This window comes from Sebastes umbrosus, chromosome 9 (genome assembly GCF_015220745.1).
Source record: "Sebastes umbrosus isolate fSebUmb1 chromosome 9, fSebUmb1.pri, whole genome shotgun sequence".
Taxonomy (NCBI): domain Eukaryota; kingdom Metazoa; phylum Chordata; class Actinopteri; order Perciformes; family Sebastidae; genus Sebastes; species Sebastes umbrosus.
In genome coordinates, this window is record NC_051277.1 from 20,394,559 (window position 1) to 20,418,179 (window position 23,621).

General features: G+C 40.0%; 1 protein-coding gene across 2 annotated transcripts; it reads right to left on the reverse strand.

Annotated features, from left to right (window-relative positions):
• Positions 1–252: 252 nt before the first annotated feature.
• Positions 253–21,786, reverse strand: ccnjl (cyclin J-like). 2 transcript variants are annotated; one of them, XM_037780124.1, is made up of 6 exons: positions 21,405–21,786; positions 19,985–20,092; positions 15,445–15,655; positions 4,463–4,762; positions 4,181–4,340; positions 253–3,637 (listed from the first exon to the last, which is right to left on the reverse strand). In XM_037780124.1, exons 2-6 carry the CDS (start codon positions 20,060–20,062, stop codon positions 3,112–3,114), a joined length of 1,275 nt encoding a protein of 424 aa, XP_037636052.1. In that variant the 5' UTR covers positions 20,063–20,092; positions 21,405–21,786; the 3' UTR covers positions 253–3,111. The 2 variants fall into 2 exon arrangements, with proteins under 2 accessions (XP_037636052.1, XP_037636051.1); XM_037780123.1 differs by having other exon boundaries at positions 19,985–20,095; positions 21,405–21,785.
• Between the last annotated feature and the right edge of the window lie 1,835 nt (positions 21,787–23,621).

A 23,621-nucleotide genomic window follows, 5' to 3' on the forward strand; every position in this document is an offset into this window, starting at 1 on the left:
TTGAGTAAATGTACTTAGTTACAGCTCACCACTGGCTTTAGTTAAGTGCTATACTGTTTAATGTGTTGCATTGACAGCATGTGGTCACAGCTGGAGGATTGTGTGTAAAGCCTGCAGGGCTCATCACTGGAGCTGCTGCATTGTCTTCCCCTTTTGAACCGATCGGAGCGATGCAGTGGAAACCATCGTTTCCCTAAAAGCTGCGGGCCCTTCAGCCACGCTCCCCTCAGAAGAAACACACCCCTCACAAACTCAGTTCACTTGTGTGTTTATTTTTTCCCGTGGCACGTCATGATAAAGGGATTCCTTCTATCATTCGGTGTCACGTAAACCGAGACTACAAATCGGTACAAAATAATACAAAAATATAAATTGGAAGTTTTGTGGTTTCATTACTATCACATTAGACAAAGTGTTGTTTGGTGTGAGTGACATCAGCACCTTTCACCGGAGGGGAAAAAAATGCATCTTTTTCTAGCTAAAAGACAAAAGCATTCAGTAATATCTATCACTCAAAAGGAGGAGGCTGCAATATGCAACATATTCATTGTGTTCAGAGCCCACTGCCCTCTAGAGGAGACCAAGCTACAGCAAGTCACATCACACAATTATCAAAAATAAGTTACAAAGGATGAACCAGTGGTGTACACGAGACAGTGATGGCTGTGGTCAGTTTAAACAGAATAAAACAACGTATTGCACCTGTGACACCTCAGTGAGAAGTTGCTCATGAATTATGAGGAAAAAGAGCAAGTTGAACTCTAAAAACAGAAAAATCTAGTTCACACCAACGGCATTCATCACAAAAAAGGTTTAACTAAAATACACTTAAAAAGGAATGTAAAAAATATAACAAAACTGTACATGAAAGGGTTAAAACAAAGGCATAGTATCATAGTTCATATCACTGGAAAGAAAGCACATTAATGTCCTTTCAGTGGTGGGGGAACAAACAGATGTCTAGCTGTAAAAGGTTTGATGGTTTATGATTATTATAGTCTGCAGTTTCAGAAGGCTTCATGTAGTGTTAGCTGAGAAATGCACAAGTCTCACTATGAATTTAAGGTTCACAAACTACTGAGGACAAGGCATGACATGGTGAGATGTCCAGTGTCGACAGCAAAACAGTTTTGATTCAGTCGACGTCGTCCCAGAAGTTTAGATCCACAGTAGAGCTGCGAGGGTTTAGTAGATTAACTCAGTCGAGTAACAGAAAAGCAATCGTTTTAGTCATTTTTCAAGCAAAAATGCCCCAAATTCTCTGGATCCAGCTTCTCAAATGTGAGAATTTGATGCTTTTCTTCATTATAATTGATAATGAACTGAATATTTGGGGATTTGGGATTTTTTTAAGGCATGTCATTTTTTTTTGACAAAACCATTAATAAAGAAAATAATCAATTTGTATCATCCCTAATTCAGTCACAATTTAGTCAACAACATCCCAGATGTCATTTAAGGTATCACCCTGGTAACCAGTGGGCAACCCTTGTGACCGACACTGGGAATCTGGATGTGTTTATACGTTAACAGGAAGTGGAAGATTGGGGATTGCAGCTTTAGAAATCTGGGAAGCAATTACCGCCGACTGCCCACAGATGTTGTGTGAAACCAGTGACCACGAGGTTGCTCCACTACGATGCAAACAGATTCAGTTACTGACTTGTCAGCAGAGTATAGTCCAGTGATGAAGAAGGGGAATATTCCAGCCCCCACGGATGCTGCAATAGCATCCACTTTAAAGCATAAATAGCACAGAATAATGGGAAGGCTGCTAGTTTCAGCCTTGAAACCTGAGCCTGAATAAACAGTTTCTATGGACAAGTACAAAGAAAACTATAATTAATCAATGGTGTGTTACTAAGTTGGAATAAAAAGCTACGCTATATCAAACAAAAAATGAAATAGAAAGAAATAAATGAGTCGTCATAAATAAAAGCTATGGCATGTTTCAATGGCATCATATTCAAGTAATCTTGTTCAAGTCCCTGATACTTAGTGGTTCATGTAAACATTGGAGTCATTAACACAGACACAGAACCAACAGTTCATAAGAAGGCAGCAGCAATTCATATGTACAATACACTAACTACGTCCACGTCTCCTTCACCATGCTGGTCCAGTCACATCAGTTTGTGTTAAATTCTTTGAGTGGTGCCGGAGACACTGAGATTAAAACTTTAGTATGACAAAGCCTGCAGCTGCCAGAGAGACACATTTTCACCTGGGTGTGTGTGAGGGCTCTGCCACAAGGCTGGACTTTGGAGATGGGAGAGAAGAGGTGTCGAGGACAGAGAGGAGGAGGAGGAGGAGGAGGAGGAGGAACGAAAAAAACTAAACACTGCAGGCGTGTTCCAGCTGCGGACTTCACCTGCTGTGCTCAAAGCACTGGATTCTTCGTCCCATCTGAGGGCTTATGTGGCGAGGGATTCCCAGAGGGGCCCTTCACCTCCAACAGAGACTACAGCAGTTCAAGATCAATGTTCGCTGACACAAACCAAAGTCGGCAACAAGCCTCTATTTTCTTCTTCTCTCTCTCTCTCTCTCTCTCTCAAATGATGGCTCAAGAATAAACACCAGCCAATTTTTCCTCTCTAAAATGTGTTCAATTTTTGGGATTAGAAATTTAAAAAAAAAAATCATGTCAAGCAGCAAGATATCCTTATCACAGATACTTTGTGTTCTGTGCACTTCTAAAATTGGCTCAGCTATCACACGACTGAGAACAGGCACTGAATGAGGTGGGTGTTAGATCACACTGCTGCTTGCGTCTCATTCACAGTGATGACAGTCTCATAATAACACAGATTTAGAAAACCAGTTCAGAATATGGCAACAGCATTTTTTGCAATGCCTCAGTATTTCAAGGTGGTGGAGCATTTGTCACGTCAGTGTGATGACTTCCACCGGGTCCGTCTTGCCTTTGGACCTCTGCTTGCGTTTGAGGCGTCTCTGTGTGAGGGACGGGGGAGTTGGACGAGCTGAAGGTGTTGCGGAGCTGACGGAGAGAGAGAGGAGGTCTGTGAAAGGATATTTCGGGGTAGGGAATTGGGTCGGAAGCATAGCGGTGCACTCCCGCAGGGGTTTGTGTTCCCTCTCCGTCTCCTGGCGTCACCTGTCAAAGCAGCCCGCTGTGAAAGTGTGATGAGCCCCCAGGTAGCCCCCGCTGTAGGCCATGCTCAGACAGTGGCGCGGCTCTGCAGCGAGGGCCATCTGCACAGAAATGGGGCCCTGGAGCGGCAGCGCGCGGGGCCCCGGCTGGAGACCCGAGGTCAGGCTTGGGTAGGAGGGGAATCCACCCACAGGAGTCATGGAAGGAGCCCCAGTTAGGAGACCCATCCTGTGGCTCTGAAGGAAGTCCTGAGACACGTTCACCACAGGCCCCAACACCTGGGAGTCGGCTAGCGCCTGCAGCTGGGACAGGGACGGGGAATGCTGGGAAAGGTGGGGGAAGCCGTCCGGCTGAAAGAGCAGCTGTGGTGTGGAGGAGGTGGAGGAGGAGGAGGAAGAGGCTGGTCTCTGGATGGCTGACATTGGAGAGAGGTGAGAGGTCTGGGGCTGAGACTGCAGAGAGGAGGGCCGGTGAGGAGGAGTGGATTTGGTCTTGTTGGCCTCCTTAACGTCATTGTCATGAGCACTGTGGAAAGGAAAGGCACGCATAAAAAAAAGATGATTCAACAAATATGTAGGCAACTAAATAAGAACTAAAACCACTCTTGCATTGCAGAGAGAGAGCAAAGTGTGTGCATACCTGAGGAAAAAAATGTCTGTTCAGATAAATCCATTAGCAGGGCTTTTTTCCCCCCACAATTAGTGTGAACATGTGCAAACAATTACGCACACAAATAAACACACACAGCCGCTCACCAAGAAATGTGCAACTTAATTACAGTTGTTAAACAACACAGCACTGAGGCTATCAGCTAGGATTATCAGATCTACAGGCTTCATCAGATTCAAATAACATTATAAGCCTGTACTGGTTTAAGCAACAGGCATCTTATAATCCAAAAACCATGGCAACCAAAAATATAGAGAGATGGGGGCCTCAATGTCATCTACCTTGTTTTGAGTTGCCCACTACACTTTAAGAGGCTTGTGTGCCAGCCTCGCTTTCTGTTAGACCTTATTTCTCTACTTTGTGTTCAAGTGTGTGTGTGTGTGTGTGTGTGTGTCTTACAGCAGCATGAGCTCAATGCACTGGGTGAGGTGGTCCCAGGTGTAGCCTGTTAGCAGATGCAGAGCAGTCGTCCAGCTTGGGGAAATCTGAAGGCAAATACGAGATGCTGCCACACACGCAGCAGCAACCTGGGATGGTCGGAAACTCAGGAAGGCGTGATCTAGAAGAACCCAGAGACAAGAATTTCACAAAATATTTGATTAAACTTACACCACAAGCTAATACATTCATGTCCGACAGCTCAAAGCAAAAGTCCAGTTGGCGTTCCTCCTCTTAACCCACCTTGCAGCGAGACTTCCAGAAAGTAGTGAGTGTATTTGTCCATGAACGCCTTGGTCTTGGAGAGGGAGGAGAGGGGCCAGCCGTTGTATAGGTCGCCCTCCTGCACCGAGGCATGGAGGTAGTAGTCAATAAAGTGGGCGGGTGTGGGCATGCACAGATTCCAGCCAAAGGTCTCGAGCAGCAGAAGCTCCATTTTGATCAGATCCTTCTTGTTGAGAACCAGGTTCAGGCTGCACATGAAGCCCAGAGAGTTGAGCTGCTCCAGTTTGGGAACCCGGTCCTCCTTCTCCTCAAATTTACCTGGAAAGAAAGGAAGAGATGCGGTGAGGTTACTGATCAGTTGTTTGGTGCAATTCATATATAAACTGACAGTTTGTGGTGACAAGGTGGGTCACCTCAGAAAGACAGACTACCCATACCCATGAAAATGTTGTTATTTGCAGAGCTAAAACAACAATCTGACAATTGACCAGTAGGAAATTAGTCTGCAACAATGTTGATAATCAATTTATCATTTAGGTCAATTATCAAGCAAAAAAATGCACACATTCCAGCTCCTCGAATGTGAGAACATCTTTTCTCTGTTTTACATTTTTAAAAAGATAAAAAATGTTGAGGTTTTAGACTGTTGGTCAAACAAAAAAATTAAATGTGAACCCATCCCCTCGGGCTCTGCGAAATCGTGACAGACATTTTTCACTATTTGACATTTTATATACAATTAATGGATTCATTAAAAAAAGTAATCAATTGATTAAGCAATAATGAAAATATTAGTTGCAGCTAATTTATTGATAAGATGTTTTTTTGGAGATCATAGAGGTCACACTTACTAGCAATTATAGCAATAAGCAAATTTGACAACTACCTGTAGATCTTAATATCTTTCAAGGGTCATTATATCTTCATCAAAACCAACTAGCTTTAAAAAAAGGAGGAATGAACATTTCAACAGCAAATGGGGTCTTGTTCAGATGATAAATCTTTGCTTTCTTTCAGTATTAAAATGAATATATTCTCATCTGTAGCCACATGGAGGAGGTTTATGGCCAGCCCTAAAGAGCCTTTACTCCAACTTCCACAAAGCCTAACAAGTGCCTGCTAAGCATTAGCAATTAAGCTGACTATTACTGAACATCTGGCTTTAAAGCTGAGCTACTACGCTAAACATCACTATAGGCTTGCAGAGTGTGGGACACTTACTGTGGATTATAACACTTTCTATGAAAAACACAGTCAGCTCGATCCTTGTTATTTCTGTCCCTCTCTCTCACTCACTCACTCACTCCTGATCCTCAAAGACATTACAGCGGTGCCATTACGGTGAGCCCCCTCCCCATCCCAAGACATCCTCCTTTCCATGGCAACAGCCCCGAGGCCTCTGGGGTCTGGGGGACCAATGGAGAGGGGTGACTCTGCCTTTAATCCGAGGGTCCAACCGGCCTCCTCTGCTCAAACTTAAAGAATGAGGGCGAGGAGGTGTCAGGTTACTCTGATACAGGCTTCCCTCTGAAGCATGAGCCTTAGCTACACACAGCTTCAAGCAGGAAGACATTGTAGACTGACATTGAAACTGAACATTATAGCTCGGTCGTTACTGGATGTTTGAGGCTTATATCAATATTTGAGAACACAATAATGATATACAGGCATTTGGTCATTTTTGGGATAAAACGCTTGACAATCATTTTTGATAAAGTAACATGTTTAGCATCCAGCAACAGTATATAAACATTAAATAAATGGTTTATTAAAACACAACACTGTAGTAGTAAGCAGATCAATAAGTCAATACATACGTGTTTATTAATGTATAACTCCTCATGTGGGCACCCATAAGTGAAGGCTTGTGTATAAACAGATAATGAATTGACAAAGTAAAATACAGTGTGTTATTTGCTGACAAATACTGTAAATTAATTAACACTTTACAACGTCCTCATATCTGCTTACAGCTACATTGGAGGGTGTTACAGTGTTGTCAGAAATACCGACGTACCAATACATACAGATGCTGAATACTTGAAACAGTTTAAATATTCCTTTTCTGCAGTATCGATACACGAGTACCAGCTGCACTTTCTGCTCTCTCTTCTCTCCAACAGCGAGATGACACACATACTGCTATTTATCTTTTAATAAAAATCTAAAATGTTATGCTCTCAATGTTGACAAATTTCCCCAGTGGTATCGAAAATGGTATAGAATATAGATATTTTTCAAGGTATTGTATCGAAGTTAGAAATTCCAATATAAACCATTTATTAAATGTTTATATACAGTTCATAAATGCTAATCAGGTGAACGTAAAGTTTTACCTTTGATAAAGATCCATTCTTTTATTGATATGTATGTTGACTGGGACATTTTACATTTGAAAAACAAACATATCAGTGCTGTCTGGTGGACAAACTATGTGATGCCGACAGTTTATAAATTATCTGAAACATATCTTTGGCATTTCTGTGCGGCTACTTCTTGTTATTTATCACAGCATATATGCCGATAGTGGTATATCTGCAGTAAGCTGATATTGATCAATATATTGGCCCGACTGATTTAACTCTAGCTCTGGGATTTGTCTAGCTCTACCCAGAATTATGTGTGTAAAGTATGGATAGCATGAGACCAAGTACAAAAGAAGCAAATAATTCTCAAAGTATTTAAACCTGATTACAAAAATACATTTGCAACAGCAAAGTAGGGCCTTAACAATTCATATAAACACACCAACAATCACTACTGCCTGCTGACAAAGTGCCACTTACCCGCTGTTGCAGAACTACTTGGCATTATTTCCACCAGGTAGGATTATTAAATTATGTATCAGCTTTGTCAAAATATGCATTCAGTTGGGAATACAACAACCCTTCTGTTGGGGTAAATCTTGGCCTCTAATCTGAAACCATGGCAACCAAACATTAAAAATAAGGCTTTATTGGCTTTCCGAGCTGTATTTAAAAGTGGATACTCCGAGCAACAATTGTCTGCGGTGCCTTTCATAGACCTCGTTTACCTCTTTATACCCACGTCTCAGTGAGTGGTGGTTCTTCCTGCCGAGTGTGAGTTTTACCACTCATGTTGCGACCCACCATTAAGCAAGGCAGGAGAGAGGAAGAGAGAGGGAATGGTTGAGAGAGCATGAGAGGAGGGGTGTGGGGGAAAGGCAGCTCAACAGGCCAGAGGGGTAATTAGCAGAGAGGCAATAATGGGATCTCTCCAGCAGAACAGGAAGCACTGTGAAACAGGGCTGATTACACCCACCAGGGCTCGTTCCACAGCCCAGTCCACACTTGCCCCATTCTCTCACCCTCATATCCTCTGGATCAGGCCTCCGTCTGCTGCTAGACTGCTATGTCCACACAGACGCTGCCATAAAAAGCCATCAATGCCCCCAATCTCCACACAACCCCAGCCTCTTTGATCTTAAGAGAGACACAGCAAGTCAATCTCCTCATTGTGCTCTGTGATTACTCCTCCGGTTTACTACTATGGGTGACTGGGCACATGAGAGACATAGGATGCCCAAAAGCTTTGAAAACAAATAAAACAAAGCACAGACCTGCAGAAGTACAGTATGATTAGAGCCACAAACTGGTTTGACTTACTGTAAAAAGAAGTGACTCCTGTATGACAAAACAGCGGTCTCATTCATTTCAATGAGTTGGCACAGCATGGGGTGACGACCCAGCAAAAAACACAGGGCAGTAAGGCAGACAAGTTGTTTCTAGTTCCACTTATCTGCAGCACAACCCAACGTCAGATAACTAACTATTATATAATGTACATTATGCATTGATCTGTCAATTATTTTCTAATTTGATCGATTCCTTGTTTGGTCTAAATTGTGACGAAATAGTGAAAACTACTCATCACATTTTCCCAGAGCCCAAGGTGAGGTGACGTCTTTATATTACTTGTTTTGTCATCGAAACACTCCAAAACCCAAACTTACTATCATAGCGGACAGAAAGAAGAAAGGCACATATTCACATTTGAGAAGCTGAAAAAATATATTTTGGCTTTAAAAAAAACTTAAACAGTAAGTATCAATCATCAAAATTGCTGCTGATTAATTTTCTGTAGATCCTATAATCCACTAATCCTTTCATCTCTTGTGCAAATATGTAATAAATAACACTATTCAATACTTAGGTTTGAGGGGCATAAACATGTTTTTCTACAGGACTCTTTCCCCCCCTCCATACATGCCAAATTTATCAAAGAATTGGTGTTTCATGTCTCATAACAGGCGTACAAGATCTTTGCCTAGTTGCGGAGTTATTATTTAGATCAGAAAATATCTGATAGATAAGATTAAGAATTTGACCATGAATTAAATTATTCTAATTCTTGATTGTAGGGCTGTCAAAGTTAACGTGATAATACGTTAACGCAAATTCATTTTAACGCCACTCATTCATCATTTAACGCAATAATGCAACTTGTGAGTTTTAGGTTGTAGAGGGCTGGTACCAACCATGTCATACTAGATTTGTTGCTAAGGAGGCTAAATAACCCTCCAAACTTACGCCACATTTTTGCTAGGAAAAACTGGCATGGCCATTTTCAAAGGGGTGAAGTACAGCAGCACACTGACACACCAACAGCTGTTGTTGCCTGTTGGGCTTCAGTTTGCCATGTTATGATGTGAGCATATTTTTTATGCAGTACCTGTGAGGGTTTCTGGACAATATCTGTCATTGTTTTGTGTTGTTAATCAATTTCCAATAATAAATATATACATACACTTTTATGAAACAAGAATATTTGCTCACTCCCATGTTGATAAGAGTATTAAATACTTAACAAATCTCCCTTTAAAAGGTACATTTTAAACAGATAAAGGATTAAACACTATTAACTATGGACATCATGCGAATAAATCGCAATCAAATATTTTAATCGATTGACAGCCCTACTTGATAGTTTTCAATACTTCCTGTTACAGATTAAGTACTTTCGCTCAGTACCCAGCCTAATCCACCAACATACTGCACTGGTCAACCAAAAACATTAAAGTGCTCATACCACTCTGAATACCTTGTAGTATAATGCTATTTTACCATTTGTATAATCCCATCTCAAAACAAATATAAACCCTCATTCAGTGTATCAGTGTTTGAAAAGCCATTAAACTGGATTTCCTGATTTATGCGTAATCTTCTCACTGATACCTTGTAGCAACAACACCAATGCAGCCCCCCTGCACTGTTCGACTGTTGTCAGTGTGAAAGTGGCCTCAAGAGAGACGGTGCATTCCTCTCCTGTGAGTTCAGCCTACCTGGAATGCAGGCGGCTCAATGATCCTATCTTAAGTCAGCGAGCAGGAAGGGAGATACTGATGAAGGAAAAATAAAAAAAGCCTTCCTTTTCATCTACACCAACTACCTTTCCATAGATTGCAACTACAGCGCGCACACACACAGGTGATGGTGATGATGAGAAAGGGTCAAGTAAACAGGGAGAAGTTAGAGGTCATGGGTCAGGGAGAGGTAAGGCCAGGATGCAGGGCCTCCTCCCAGGTGTGCTGTTTTGGGAAAGAGGTGGAGGTTGGGAGGGGCATAGAGTGCTAGAGGCGGTTAGGAAACCTGAGAGCTGTATTCTCACACAGAGACAAAGCCCTCTGTTTCTGTAGCAGAAATCATGTAATTCTAGTCTATTCTGATCACTCCTCAAAATAGTTCCTCTCACAAAAATGTAAGGTGACCACAATCAATTTTATGCTTTCACACAGTTTTGACTATCACCCTGCAACACAGCACCAGTGGCTAATAATTGCTGAAGAAATCTAAATCCAATATATATGTGGAAAAACTCAACACATATCTTGAGACTAAAAGAAGCACAACTGGAAGAAAAATGGAGGAAAATTGACATCATACAAGACTCCAAACAGGCACATTGTAGTGGAGCTACAAATGAATCCAATATGTGAAAATAAAAAACACGTGTATTTTTCAAACTGTTTTCTTACGTTACATACTGCCCATCACTTAATGTTGATACTATCTTGCTAATAAATAGTTAAAGGACCAGTGTGCAACTGAATACCCCTCCCTTCCCAAGTGGGTCGGAGAACTACGGTGGCCTTCAGATAACGTAAAAACGTAAAAGGCCCTCTCTTGTCTTGTCTGTTAGTGTAGAAACATGGTGGTGCAACATGGCGGACTCCGTGAAGAGGACCCACTCCCTATGTAGATATGAAGGGCTCATTCTGACCTAATGAAAACACAAGGATTCGTAGCTTCAGGTGATTATACACTAAACATAGTTATGAAAATTATATTCCGTTTCTGCCAATAGATCCCCCGAAATCCTACACAATGGATCTTTCAGTGAAAAAAAACAACTTAATTTTCTTCCTCCTTCTCTACTTCTTTTTCTCCTCGACTTGACAGCCATGGAGGAATTTCCTCTGCTGTTTAAACTCCTTTTATTTGCTGGTTCATCTTTCATTGGGAGTGTGAAATTGGTCGCAGCTCCATCACAGAATCTCCGTGTTGCCACCCCTGGCCCCGGCAGTTAACACAATGTAGGCCCGGGACGACCCTTGACCCCTGATGCTAATGCCTGGGTGACCAAGGAGAATCTTAGAAAACCCAGCCCTGAGTATGTATGCGTGTGTGAGTATGTGTGGTGTGTTCTGGGGGTATTCATTGACTGGGGGTGTATAGCGCCTTGCCGTATGGGTAATGAGGGCTGGCTGACACAGGGAGTGTGTGGGCAAACAGAGCCTCAGGCCTTGCACAACAAAACACGAAATATGACTTAATTTGTGGATTACAATTACACACGAGCGCTCATATGAACATAAAGGTGAACTGGTGCTTTGGTAGCATCTGATGGTAATGAATAATATTAACTTTTTCAAACCCATCTGTACATCTCTACATAATTTCTTTAATTATGAGAGCCCCACAGTTCAATCAGAATTATTGTCAAACCTCTGAGAGGGGGATAACGGGGGAAGTGGGTTCCCTATTAATCTACATTTCAGGGCACCCTGCTGGGTGGTTCAGTTCTAACATGTCCCATTTTGCAGGCCACCACCTCTCCCTCCCTTTCTATCCTGTTTAACATCAGCAGTCGACCTGCCTTTGAAGTACCGCTCCACTCATTTCCCAACCCCCCAGGGACGTGGGGCTGCTTTTACTGGCCTCCCCGTCCCAGGACTGGCTCGCTCTGCATGTCCCTGACAAGGTGAGAGAATGAAGAGGAAACAGAGCCAGCAGCCAAAGGTAAAAGGACACCACCGGAGCCCAGTCGGTTAAATGGTTATGTGGCAGTAAAGCAGTGCCCTTTCAATGGGAAATTCTCTACTGGATTAATGTGAATCTTAATTAGATGATCGCAAAAAATATAAATATATATATCATAGATTCATCACAAGGTTGCCACAGCGACCATCTCCCCATTTAGCAATGTTAGCTTACAACAAATCTCTACCACACAAGCCTGCACACACAACAACCTCCACCCCTCAGCCTCTGCTCCCCTCCCCCTCTCTGGGAAGGGTCTGGCTGCCTGGCTGGCTGTCCTGCTCGCATTGACGGGCTTTTGTTTGAGGCCTGACTCGGAGAGCATATGGCAGGTGCCCCTCAGCACACAGTTCCTCCCCACCCCGGGGCTCCGAGGCCCATCTAAGTGCACTGTGTAGTCAATATGACCGAGCTTCTTGTGCGTTCCACAGGATGCTCTTTTTTTTGTTTGTTTAGAGACCTTTCACTGAATCAGGTTCACTGAACAAAATAGATTAAATCCAGTTTCAACAATAACTTGCAGAAATAAATACACCAAGAATTAAATGATCATAATCAAAGGCTAAACAACAAACTTAAACAAAATATATATAATTAAAGAGTAAAACATTGTAACAATGTATACTAGCTGGCAGCAGAGGCACGTCCATGATGTCATTTACCATAACAAATAGCTGCAGTATGCAGAGCTCTGACTTCAGGGACCAGGATGTGCCAGGAAGACTGATGTGATCACTGCAGGACTTCATGGAATGTAACACAATAGAATCTTAACTTTAAGGATGTGGGCTGATTTTTAAATGGTAATATGCAGTGTATTCACATAGCCTTCACTGAAATTCACAATATATTCCCCAGGATTTTGGTTTCTTGGAGTAATTGGATTCTCTGGAATGAGGTGAGGTCTCTAAATAAGCTTCCAACAGCCAATAACACTGAAAAAGATGACCATAATCTCACTCTTGCAAATGCAGGAGAGCTTATCCATGAACAAACACATGCACCCACAAAACACACACACAATAGAGTAACAGGATTAAGCATTGACTGCTGAGAGGCACAAAAGAGGTAGCGATTAATTAACCAAGTGTGGAAGCTAGAAAATTTTAAAGAAAGACAATGTATGTGCCTGTCAAAGGCAGGCAGTGGGACCTGGGGAGGCTGTTCAATAACTAGGCCAGATTCCAAAGCACCTCAGGACAGATAAAAACCCAAGACAACTTTGAATCAAACGCCCTTTCAAGCCTTCATCAATCATGGCTGAGGCTCCCTAGAGCCCTGGAGGAGTCAGAGGCAGGAGAGCAGAGAGAAGAGAGCCTGACTAACTGAGAGCCACAATCAAAAGATTCAATAGAAAACCAGATTAATCTATTAGAGAACAGACGAAGCACCTCTGTCCAGGTTGGCTTGATAATATTTATATCACTCCATGAGCAAACTCTCAAAAGCTATTCTTGGAATCTCATGAGATTGCTTTTAAATAAAACCTCTTTCAAGTCTCATATTCAAATTCATCCCACCACAGAGACTACTCTGATTGCAAAGATGGCCTGTGTGCGACTACGGATACACACACACACACACGCATACACAGAGCCCTCCCAAGTGAGCGGGCCCTATTCCAGACTCCCACTTTGACGGCATCATTAGTCTAATTACCCATGATGCCAAGGGCTGCACTAATGTACAGAAAACCTCACAGTCTGTTAATCACAAGACAGACACAGAGACACTAATAACTACCACACAACCTGCACCATGCATCAGCAGGGGAAGAATGATTAACATACCTGCATTACACCAAACACACAAAGACACTGTTTTATATTTCACAGCAAAGAAGCTTGTTTGTTACTACTGTAGTTATCATCATCACTTCTGTAGAAACACTCATGGCTTGGGAAAGGAAGCAACTACGAGTAAAAAATAACATCGACCAGTCATCAGTCTAGTGAAGAAGAAATATTTATGTATTTAAAGCTTTAACTTGATCATTTTAAGTCTGCACAGTGCAATCAACCAATTATGTCTTCAGTCAGACACCAATTTAAAGAATAATGCTACTGTTATTTATATTTTTTGTTAACAAATCCTATTTCCTTAGTCCGTCTCTCAATACGTTCCAACTCTCTATTCTGTCAGCTCTAAGCCCATACACCACTACTGATGATGTAAATATTAGTTTTTTTTAAAGGATCACTAATTTCCTGAAACAGCTGGCCACTGTACTTTTTATCAAACATCACTCAAACAGGAGGAAATTTGTCTGGGACCATTTTCAGCCGTGGATTAACCCACATGTGGTGCTCAGGTTAGTACTTACGGCAGTAAGACAGGTTGTAAGCGATTGAGTCAAAATAAACTACAGAGCCCATGTTCATCATAATGGCGGAACATGTCACCCAGTAAAATGTTGCGACACATTCATGTGTTTTTCATAGCTCTGGACAACAATGGAGCTGCATGCCACAGAGGAATAAACTAGCTCTGGCTTTGGCTACACAGGAAATAGCTGTTAGCAGGATCAAGTCATTGTTGGCAATAAGAAAAATATAGAATTCTTATTACCAACAATTAATATTAATTACCTCATGTATGAAAAATAGCTGCAACGATTAATCGATTAGTAGTCAAATATTAAATTAATCACTAACTACTTTGATAATAGATTAATTGGTTTGAGTATTTTTTTAAGAAAAAAAGTCTAAATCCTCTGATTCCAGCTTCTTAAATGTGAACATTTTCTGGTTTCTTTACTCCTCTATGACAGTAAACTGAATATCTTTGAGTTGTGAACGAAAGAAGACATTTGAGGACGTCATCTTGGGCTTTGGGAAGCACTGATCAACATTTTTCACCATTTTCTGACATTCTCTAGACCAAACAACTAATCAATTAATAACCGATAGATTAATCAACAGTGAAAATAATTATTAGTTGCAGCCCGAGTATGAAAACAGGCTGATCGCAGAGAAAAGTGCCTGAAGACAAAATGCTCTTCATATAAATCTGAGGATTGTGGGTAGGCTGTCTTCTGCAACAAATCACATGTTTTCAAAGACAGACAGTAAAAAAAGGAGAAAAGAAATCACACCTTTGATTAGAGGACATTTTGACCTTGGCAGGTGTGATACTGGTTCATCTCAAACTGACTGGATGGGACTAAAGTAACAGCCCCAGACATGTTATTGCAGCCAGGATCAAAGACATACGAGATGTTCTGTATACATGAGCATAATCCCCAACAGTTTCTCCTAAAACAATGGTACACTCATCCTACCATAATGGAAACATTGTTTTGTTTTTCAAACCAATATTGCAGCTACAGTAAACTGTCGACACAGGCTATCAGTGGAGCTGGAAGAAAAAATACCCCCGTGGTCTCTTGAGCATGACTCAAATTAGCCTTGTTGCAGGAAGTGTTTCACCTTGTGCCATCTGTGCATAAACCACAGACATAGTCTCTCTCTTAGGACAAAAAATAAGCTCTTCTGCATTTAGAGAAAAAGTAAAAATACAATGTTTTTCATTAATCTTATTAAAGTTACCTCTGTAGTAGATTTAGGTTTAGATTAAAACAATAAAGTTTTCAATACATCAATTTAAACACATGTGTGAGTCTTTGGAACATTTATTTAATGACCAACTCTTCATTTTCCTTCTTGTCAAGCAAAAAACTATGTAGCTGGATTTAGGGGACGAGGTGGAAACCAGACTTACTAGCTAGAAGCAGACAGGAGAGGGCGATGACATAGAGCTGCTTGACGGCCACATCGTAGTGGTCCATGAACAAGTCCAGCAGGTAGACGGCTAGGTGACGTGCTGTAGGACATAGCTGGTAGCGATTGCTCAGGATGGCCAATAAGTCTGCAAAGTACCGCCGCATGCCAATCTGCGGAGAGTGGGCTCGGTAGACCGGTAGCTTCAGCTCCTGGAGAGGGGGAAGAGAAAATGGATGAAAGGGGGGTGAGAGAGGCAGGGTGGGCAGGAGGAAGCGCTGGAGAGACGCGGGGGTTGTAAAAAAAAAAATATGCATAATAGTGAGCCATGCATGTCCCCTGCTGACTGGGTTTAACTGCTGTCAGGAGAGCTGCTGTGTCTAAAATACTCAAAGAATAAAACTCCATTTACCGTCAGAAATTCTTGATTATGTTTCAGCCTCATTTCAATTTCATTTAATTCACCGTCGCTGCAGAGAAGAGGAGCTAATTTGGGTCATTGCAGGGGTCTCGGAGCAATGGGCTGAGGGTGATTGTGTGTGTGGTTGGGGGGGGGGGGGCATGGTTCCTCCAGTAGAGGTTGAGTAGTAGATAGGATTAGGTTTCACCCCTTGCACATCTCCTATTCATGTTCAATTAGCTGCATGTGTTTCAAAGTGGGAGGAAGATACTTGGGGGCATTAGCATTCAATCAGCCTCGGGTATCTTTACAATCAGCCACAGAAAACAGGAAAGCTAAAGGCTCCAGTTTCAAAATCTGCCTCAGAGAAGAAACAATAAACATTTAGAACTGGATATACTAACTCACGGCACATTCTTTCTCTGTATTTAAGCTGCTTATGTCAAAAATTGTTTTTGTTTTTCAAAAATGTTTTTGCTCTCTGTGAATCGGAGTTAAAAACAAGGGCTTTTGAGTTGGATTTAATAGGAGATTAAGGATTGGTAGATTAATCTCCTTAAATTCAAACAGCGAGGGGTCTTTACATGAGAAGAGAAATACAGAAAACATCCACATCATGTCAGGACTGTTGTTTAGGAACATCCCTGACTTGAGGCTAGCTCAAACAGTGGTTTTAAAGCTTCATATTTCAAAAGGAACTCATGCTACAGTCAATACTTAAAAATAACACAATTTGCTGTGAGAACAAATTGTACCGACGCTGTCAGCTTTACACAAAATATCAATTATTTATTTTGAGCTGAACTAAAACAACAACAATGCTCATAGTGACAATTCAATGGAATCTAAAAATAAACAGTACCCCCCTCCCGAAACCGCATATCTCACACCCAGTGCCACAACCGACCATACCACCCAATCCTCCCACTGCTTCAGCCTCTGCCTCTGGTCCATCTGTCTGTCTGGGGGTACAAGGGCAGCAGGAGAATGGGGGTGGATGTGAAGGGTGGGGGGGTGCTGGAGTCTGGAGGGGCTCCGGGGGGGTCTGTGTGGGGTGGAGAAGGTGCCTTTGTGGGGGACCCGCACCATAATTAAGGATTCCACAGCTGCCTCCGCCTGATTTGCATGTCTGATAATTTGCCACATGCTACACACCACAGCTATCTCCCACATCAGGGCATTACCACTGCAGCAAACGTCATTAAGGCTGGATGAGACTGTGGGGGAGCAGGCGCCATGCAGGAAATCTGAACGCTGTGTGAAGGCCTTTTTACACACAGCTCTGATACTCATTTCACCATTCCTTTCCCTCACAAATTTTACCGTGCTTTCAGCTTACCCACATCTGAAAACATCCAGTTCTCAGAAGTTTTCGAACACTGTAAAGCATTTTTATTAAAATGTAAAGCAATCTGGTCTATTTAGATATCTTAAAAGAGAAAATATTTGGGCGGCAACTGATCATTATTTAAATTTTCAATTAAACTGTTGACTGTTTTTCAGATTAATTGTTTAATTCATTCGAAAGTGACCCTTCAGATTGTTGTTTTTTTGTAGAGCTGCGACAATAGTCGATTAATCGATCGGAAAAAAATTGAATTGTCAACTATTCTAATAATTGATCAATCACGCAAGTCATTTTTCAAGCAACAATGCCAAACATTTAATGACTCCAGGTTTTCATATGCAGCTTTTCTTGATCTTACATTATAATATATACATATTGGGCTGGTCAGACAAAACATGATGTCGTCCCTTTAAGGATTTGGTGATTTTTCACTGATTTCTGAGGTTTTATCGACCAAATGATAAATCAATTAATGAAAACAATTAGTTGCAGATAGTTGTAGATAAGACAAATGCAGGAAATCTTCACATTTGCGAAGCAGGAAACATTCAAGTGTTTGGCAATTTTTACTTGACAAATGACTTAAATGATTATGTGATTATCAAATTGTTTGTTATAAATATATAGTTATAAATAATAAGGCCAGGATGGGGTCTGAGAGCTTTCAAATTTATAGGTCCTTAAATACAAATGTTTCAGTCATTAGTGCCAGGACACTGCTGTTATGATGAGAAGTAAATGTACAGTAAGCTCATAGCGGAGAAAAATCCAGCCTTTATTCTTCTGAGGAATGAAAAGATTGTCTTAAAAAGTATATGTACAGTATGAAACGAGAACGACTTATTGAGTAATCGAGTGAATTAAATCGATAATGAAAACAATCGATAGTTGCAGCCCCTTAATCGTGACAGAATCAAAAGATAGAGAAGCTGGAAAAACGCAGTTCTTAAACGGTCTGAACACAAAGACAAATATAGAGTATGTTGTTTGATACAGGTGCCTAAATAAAGCCATCAACTCTAATCTTTTCATAACCTTTTCTAGTCATTTCTAAATTCACCATACGTGACTTAGCAGCATTTACGTCGCGAGCCTGTTGCTTGGGATTTTACCAAAATGCTGATATAGGGCAATCAAACCTAACATTAGACTGACTATCTCTCTCTCTCTCATTATAGTATATGAGAAACGAGTGGGTGTGTTGTTTAGTTTCCAGCTCTGCGTGCAGATTCTCAGCCTAATTGATGTCTCACTCTGAGTCAGACTGCCCTGCATGAGTAAACTGTGTGTAAATGAATGAATCATATACAATACATAGGACTCACAAACATCTGATCCACAATCTGATACACAGGACCACAATCTCTGGTACGTTCAGGCACCTGATATCTAAAACCTGATCTGTATTCATCTCCCTCAGCGTGAAGCTGGCAGCAGAGTCGCAGCCCGAAGATGCCAGTCGAGTGACAGATGTCTCCATTAAAGTGACACATGGGAAGAAATATGATCACGCTTCGAGGTTAATTAAGACATTTTCAATTAATGGGCCTTAACTCCTCCATGTAATCTAATTTAGATCATTTTTAAATAGACAACAGGGCCATGTAATTATATTTTCTTTCCAACTTTCAATACATTGTGCGGTGTATAATATGCTAAGATGCTGCTGTGGAATATCAACACAGGCCTGCTGGTTCAGGCTGTCGTATTTGTAGGGCCGCAAATAATTCTTATATTCATTATCGATAGGGATGCACCGATCTGACTTTTTCAGCAACGATAGTGATACTTGGGCTTTGGGTATCTGCCGATACCAAGCACCGATTAGATACCAGTGTTTAATTAATAAGCTGCATGACTCACTGTGTGGAAGTGACTGGGCTCATTCTTGTATGTGTAAGGCATCAGGCTTAAGGTTAAACATTGCTTTCCTAACTTTGTAAAGCTAAATGTAACAAATAAATAGATGGATATACATTTTGTGATTTGTTATTTATTATTAAAATAAAATCATGTACGAGCAACTTGGTAAACAATCTTCAAAATTAACAGAAATTACAATTCAGGTGTAAACCTTTTTAATGCAGCAACAAATTAGTCAAAACTTAAACGGGAATTTAAATTCCAGTATATAATGTATATAGTATATAAACATAGAACTGAATTGAATAGCTCCATTGTCACCGATAGCTGATCCAGTTATTTGAGTCAGCCCGATATACGATCCGGTATCGGTGCATCACTAATTATTGATAAACTTGCTAGTTAGTTTTCTCATTTCTAAAATGTCAGAAAATAGTGACAAATACAATTTCTCTCCACTTTCTATCAATCAATTATTTGGCTTCAAAAAGGCCGCAACTAATGATTAGTTTCATTATTGACAAATCTACCAATTATATTCTTGATAAATCGTTTGGTTTTTAAAATGTTACAAAATTGTAAAAATAAATTCCCATCACAAGTTCTATTTAAATGTCTTGTTTTGTCAAAAACCCAAAGATGTTTAATTTGTTATGATAGGATTAAGAGAAAAACAGAAAATATTCACATTTTAGAAGAATGAAACAGTTTGTGAATTAAGCTACTTAAATGATTAATATATTATCAGAATTGCTGCTGATTCATTTTCTTTTGATTGAATGAAAAAGCGAGACAGACTTACTGGTTTTAACGTTTTTCCAATGTAAATATCAGGCTTTGTTAAACAGCAAAACAGTTTTCAGCTTACACTGTCAACAAAACAACAGATCCCCATCTAAAAGAAGCATTGCTCAGTAACAACAGACTCACCTTGATGCGGAGCGACTGATGGATATCTGCAGCTAGCTGTCCTTTCCACCATTGCAACTCCCTCTCCATCTTTCCCATCCAGAGGGGACTTCAAGGATCAAGTTTTACCTGCTGAGAGACACACATGTCCAAAATAAATTCACTGTGGGGGCTGGGCTGAGACTGACGAGAATAACTGGAAAATATAGTTTTATATAGAGGAAAAACATCGGATACAAGAGAGGGTGAAGTTTAATTAAAGCAGACTCTATGGCATGCCAATGTTTTTAGCCCCCTTGTTGTACAGCTGACTCCCAGAAAAGTTTCTTTTTGTCCCCCCATTTGTCTTTAGATAGTTCTCTTTTAATGCAAATTTTAGTGCTTTTAGTGTTTGTGAATTGTATTTTATCTCTATTTGTGTCTATGTCTGCAACTTTGTGTTCTTGCTGCTGACTGTCTTGGCCAGGTCTCCCTTGGAAAAGAGGTTCTTAATCTCAATGGGACTAACCTGGTTAAATAAAGGTTAAATAAAAATAAAAAATGTGTTATTATTTATATAAAATAAAGTTATTCTACAAATTTGATACAAGACAAGTTTAATTAAAGTTATTCTACAAATGTTCTCACTCAAATTAATAATAGGATTTAATCAACTTGTGTTTGTATGGAAAATAAAGCCATTGAAAAAAAATATTGATTTGTTAAGAAATAGAGTGGTTTAGCTATAAAGTTTGTGACCACTTTGCTAATCCCATAGCAGAGGTCTCTCTCCCTGCATAGGCCATTTTCTGACCAAAGTACTTTAAAGACATAAAACAGAGCAGACAACAAAATCACACATATCCACAGACATAACATCCATGAGTAAAAGACTGTTAGAGAAAAACATCTTAAACAAGACAGGGTGAAGTTTAATTAAAGTTATTTTCTCACTCAATTTAATCAACTAAATGCTTTTGTTTGTACGAACAAATAATATAAAGCCATTGAAAAAAAAACAGTGATTTTGTTAAGAAATAGAGTGGTTTAAGCTATAAAGTTTGTGACCACCTTGCTAATCCCATAGCAGAGGTCTCTCTCCCTGCATATAGGCCATTTTCTCTGCTCGGGTATTTAAATGGCTTCAGTTTAAATGCCTGCTCGACCACGCTGTAGGTCAAATGAATCAAAGCAGCCTTTCACTGGTGTAATATCTCACACGTTTCTCACGTATAAACCAGAAATACCCCTCATAATCTGTAGTTTATCATTCACACAGTGCATCAGTCTGTAGCACCACGAGTCAGCGGCCAAACAGTGAGGAGCTACACAAGTTATATGTCGGTTTATAACAAACAAACACGCTGCGATGAAACTACAAAACACGGTTGATGTGTCCAACACGGCAGCTAACCTGGTGAACTTTCCCCTGGTTATATTATATTACATGTGTCCTACTCACCGCTTTAGACGGGAATGCCCCCCAGACCCAGACCCCTTTGTCTCAGTCCGACATCCTGAACCACACAACTCCTCTTCGGCTTCAACTTTCACAGAAAATAACCTCTGTTTCTGGGTGAAAACACAGCCTTCAAATCCGCTGGTAAGTTGATAGAAACAAGCAGCCAGCAGCCCACCAGCTAAATCCCGGCAACAGGCGTCTGGTTGCGCCGTTTTACCCCCAAACTGTTTACACTTTTCTTCCGAGAGGCTTTTTCTGTCTCTCTCTCTCTCCGGTAGCTCCTGGTAACAAAGTAACGTCCTCCTCGGCTGCACCAGCTGCTGCTGTTTGCGGTGCGAGGCTCGTGCGCTTCGACGTGACGTAAAGGGCCCCTCCTCCAGGTCTGGGAGTTGTAGTCCTTTTAGTCTAGAGGTCAGGGTCAGAACTACAAAAAAAAACACATGCCCACAAAACTGCTTCATTTTATTTTTATAAAATTAACATGTGAATTATATTTAATTTTCTTTTTTTCATTATTGAGTCATTTTAGGCAAGGCAAAGCAGCTTTATTTGTATAATTTGTATATATAAATATATTTGTATATTTATTTGTATATTTATTTTTGTTTATTGCTTATTTTGTGTATTGTATATTCTTAAAATTTAAATTTTTTTAATTCTGTTTTATTCTAACGTTTTTATCTATTTTGTTATTATACTGTTTGACTTGCACCAACATAACCAAAGCAAATTCCTAGTGTAAATCTCTTACACCTGGCAATAAACACAATTCTGATTCTGATTCTGATTCTGATAGCACATTTCAGCAACAGGGCAATTCAAAGTGCTTTACATAAACATTCAAGAACATTGCGACAAATTGCAAAAGAACATTAAGACATCATTAAAACAGTTATAAAAACATTAAAGATTAGAAAATAAAAACAAGCTAAAAATAAAAGCTAGGATCAAAGCTAAAATAGAGTATAACACACAAGAGTAAAAGTTAGTGCAGTATAAGATCATTATTTGATTTATTAAAAGGCAGCCGCAAACAAGAAGGTTTTAAGCTTTGATTTAAAAGAACTCCGAGTTGGAGCGGTCCTGCAGGTTTCTGGGGGCTTGTTCCAAATATTTGGTGCATAAAATTAAGTTCTATTATTATCATAACGTACTTATAACGCATTATTATAACACACTTTTCACTGGAACCAAGCTTAATTTTATTTTTTATACAACATGTGAATTATATTTAATTTTCTTTGTTTCATTATTGACTCATTTTAGTTCTATTATTATAATGTCCTTTAGTCTAGAGGTCAGTGTTAGAACTACAAAGAAAACAACACACATGCTCACAAAAGTGCTTCATTTTATTTTTATACATGTGAATTATATTTAATTTTCTTTGTTTCATTATGGACTAATTTTAGTTCTGTTATTATTATTATAAGGCACTTATTATAACACACTTTTCACAAGAACCAAGCAAAATTGTATTTTTCACTATTTTCTGACATTTTAGAAATGAGAAAACTAACTGACAAGTTTATCAATAATTAGGGATGCACCGATACCGGATCCTATATTGGGCTGACTCAAATAGCTGGATCGGATATCGGTGACAATGGGGCCGATCTATTCAATTAAATTCTGTTTATATACTATATACATTTTATACTGGCATTTTAATCCCTGTTGAAGTTTTGACCAATTTGTTGCTGCATTAAAAATGTTTACATTTCAATTGTAAATCCTGTTCATTTTGAAGATTTTTTTTACCAAGTTGTTGGTGTAAAATCTTTCAGTAAATGTATATCTATGTATTTATTTGTTAGGAAAGCAATGTTTAGGTCCAGCCTGTTGTTGCCTTACACATAAAAGACGGATCCCAGTCACTTCCACACAGTGAGGCATACAGCTTATTCATTTTTATTGGATCGGTACTTGGTATCGGCCGATATCCAAAGCCCAGGTATCGCTATCAGTATCAGGACTGAAAAAGTTGGATCGTGCATCCCTAGTAACTACGAGTAGGCTAGAAAATAATTAATTAATCAATTAGTTGTCAACTATTAAATTAATCTGCAACTATTTTGATAAAATTATTCGATTTGAGGTTGTTGTTGTTGTTGTTTTTTTAAGAAAGAAAAGTCAACATTTTCTGATTTCAGCTTCTTAAATGTGAATATTTTCTGTTTTCTTTACTCCTCTATGACAGTAAACTGAATATCTTTG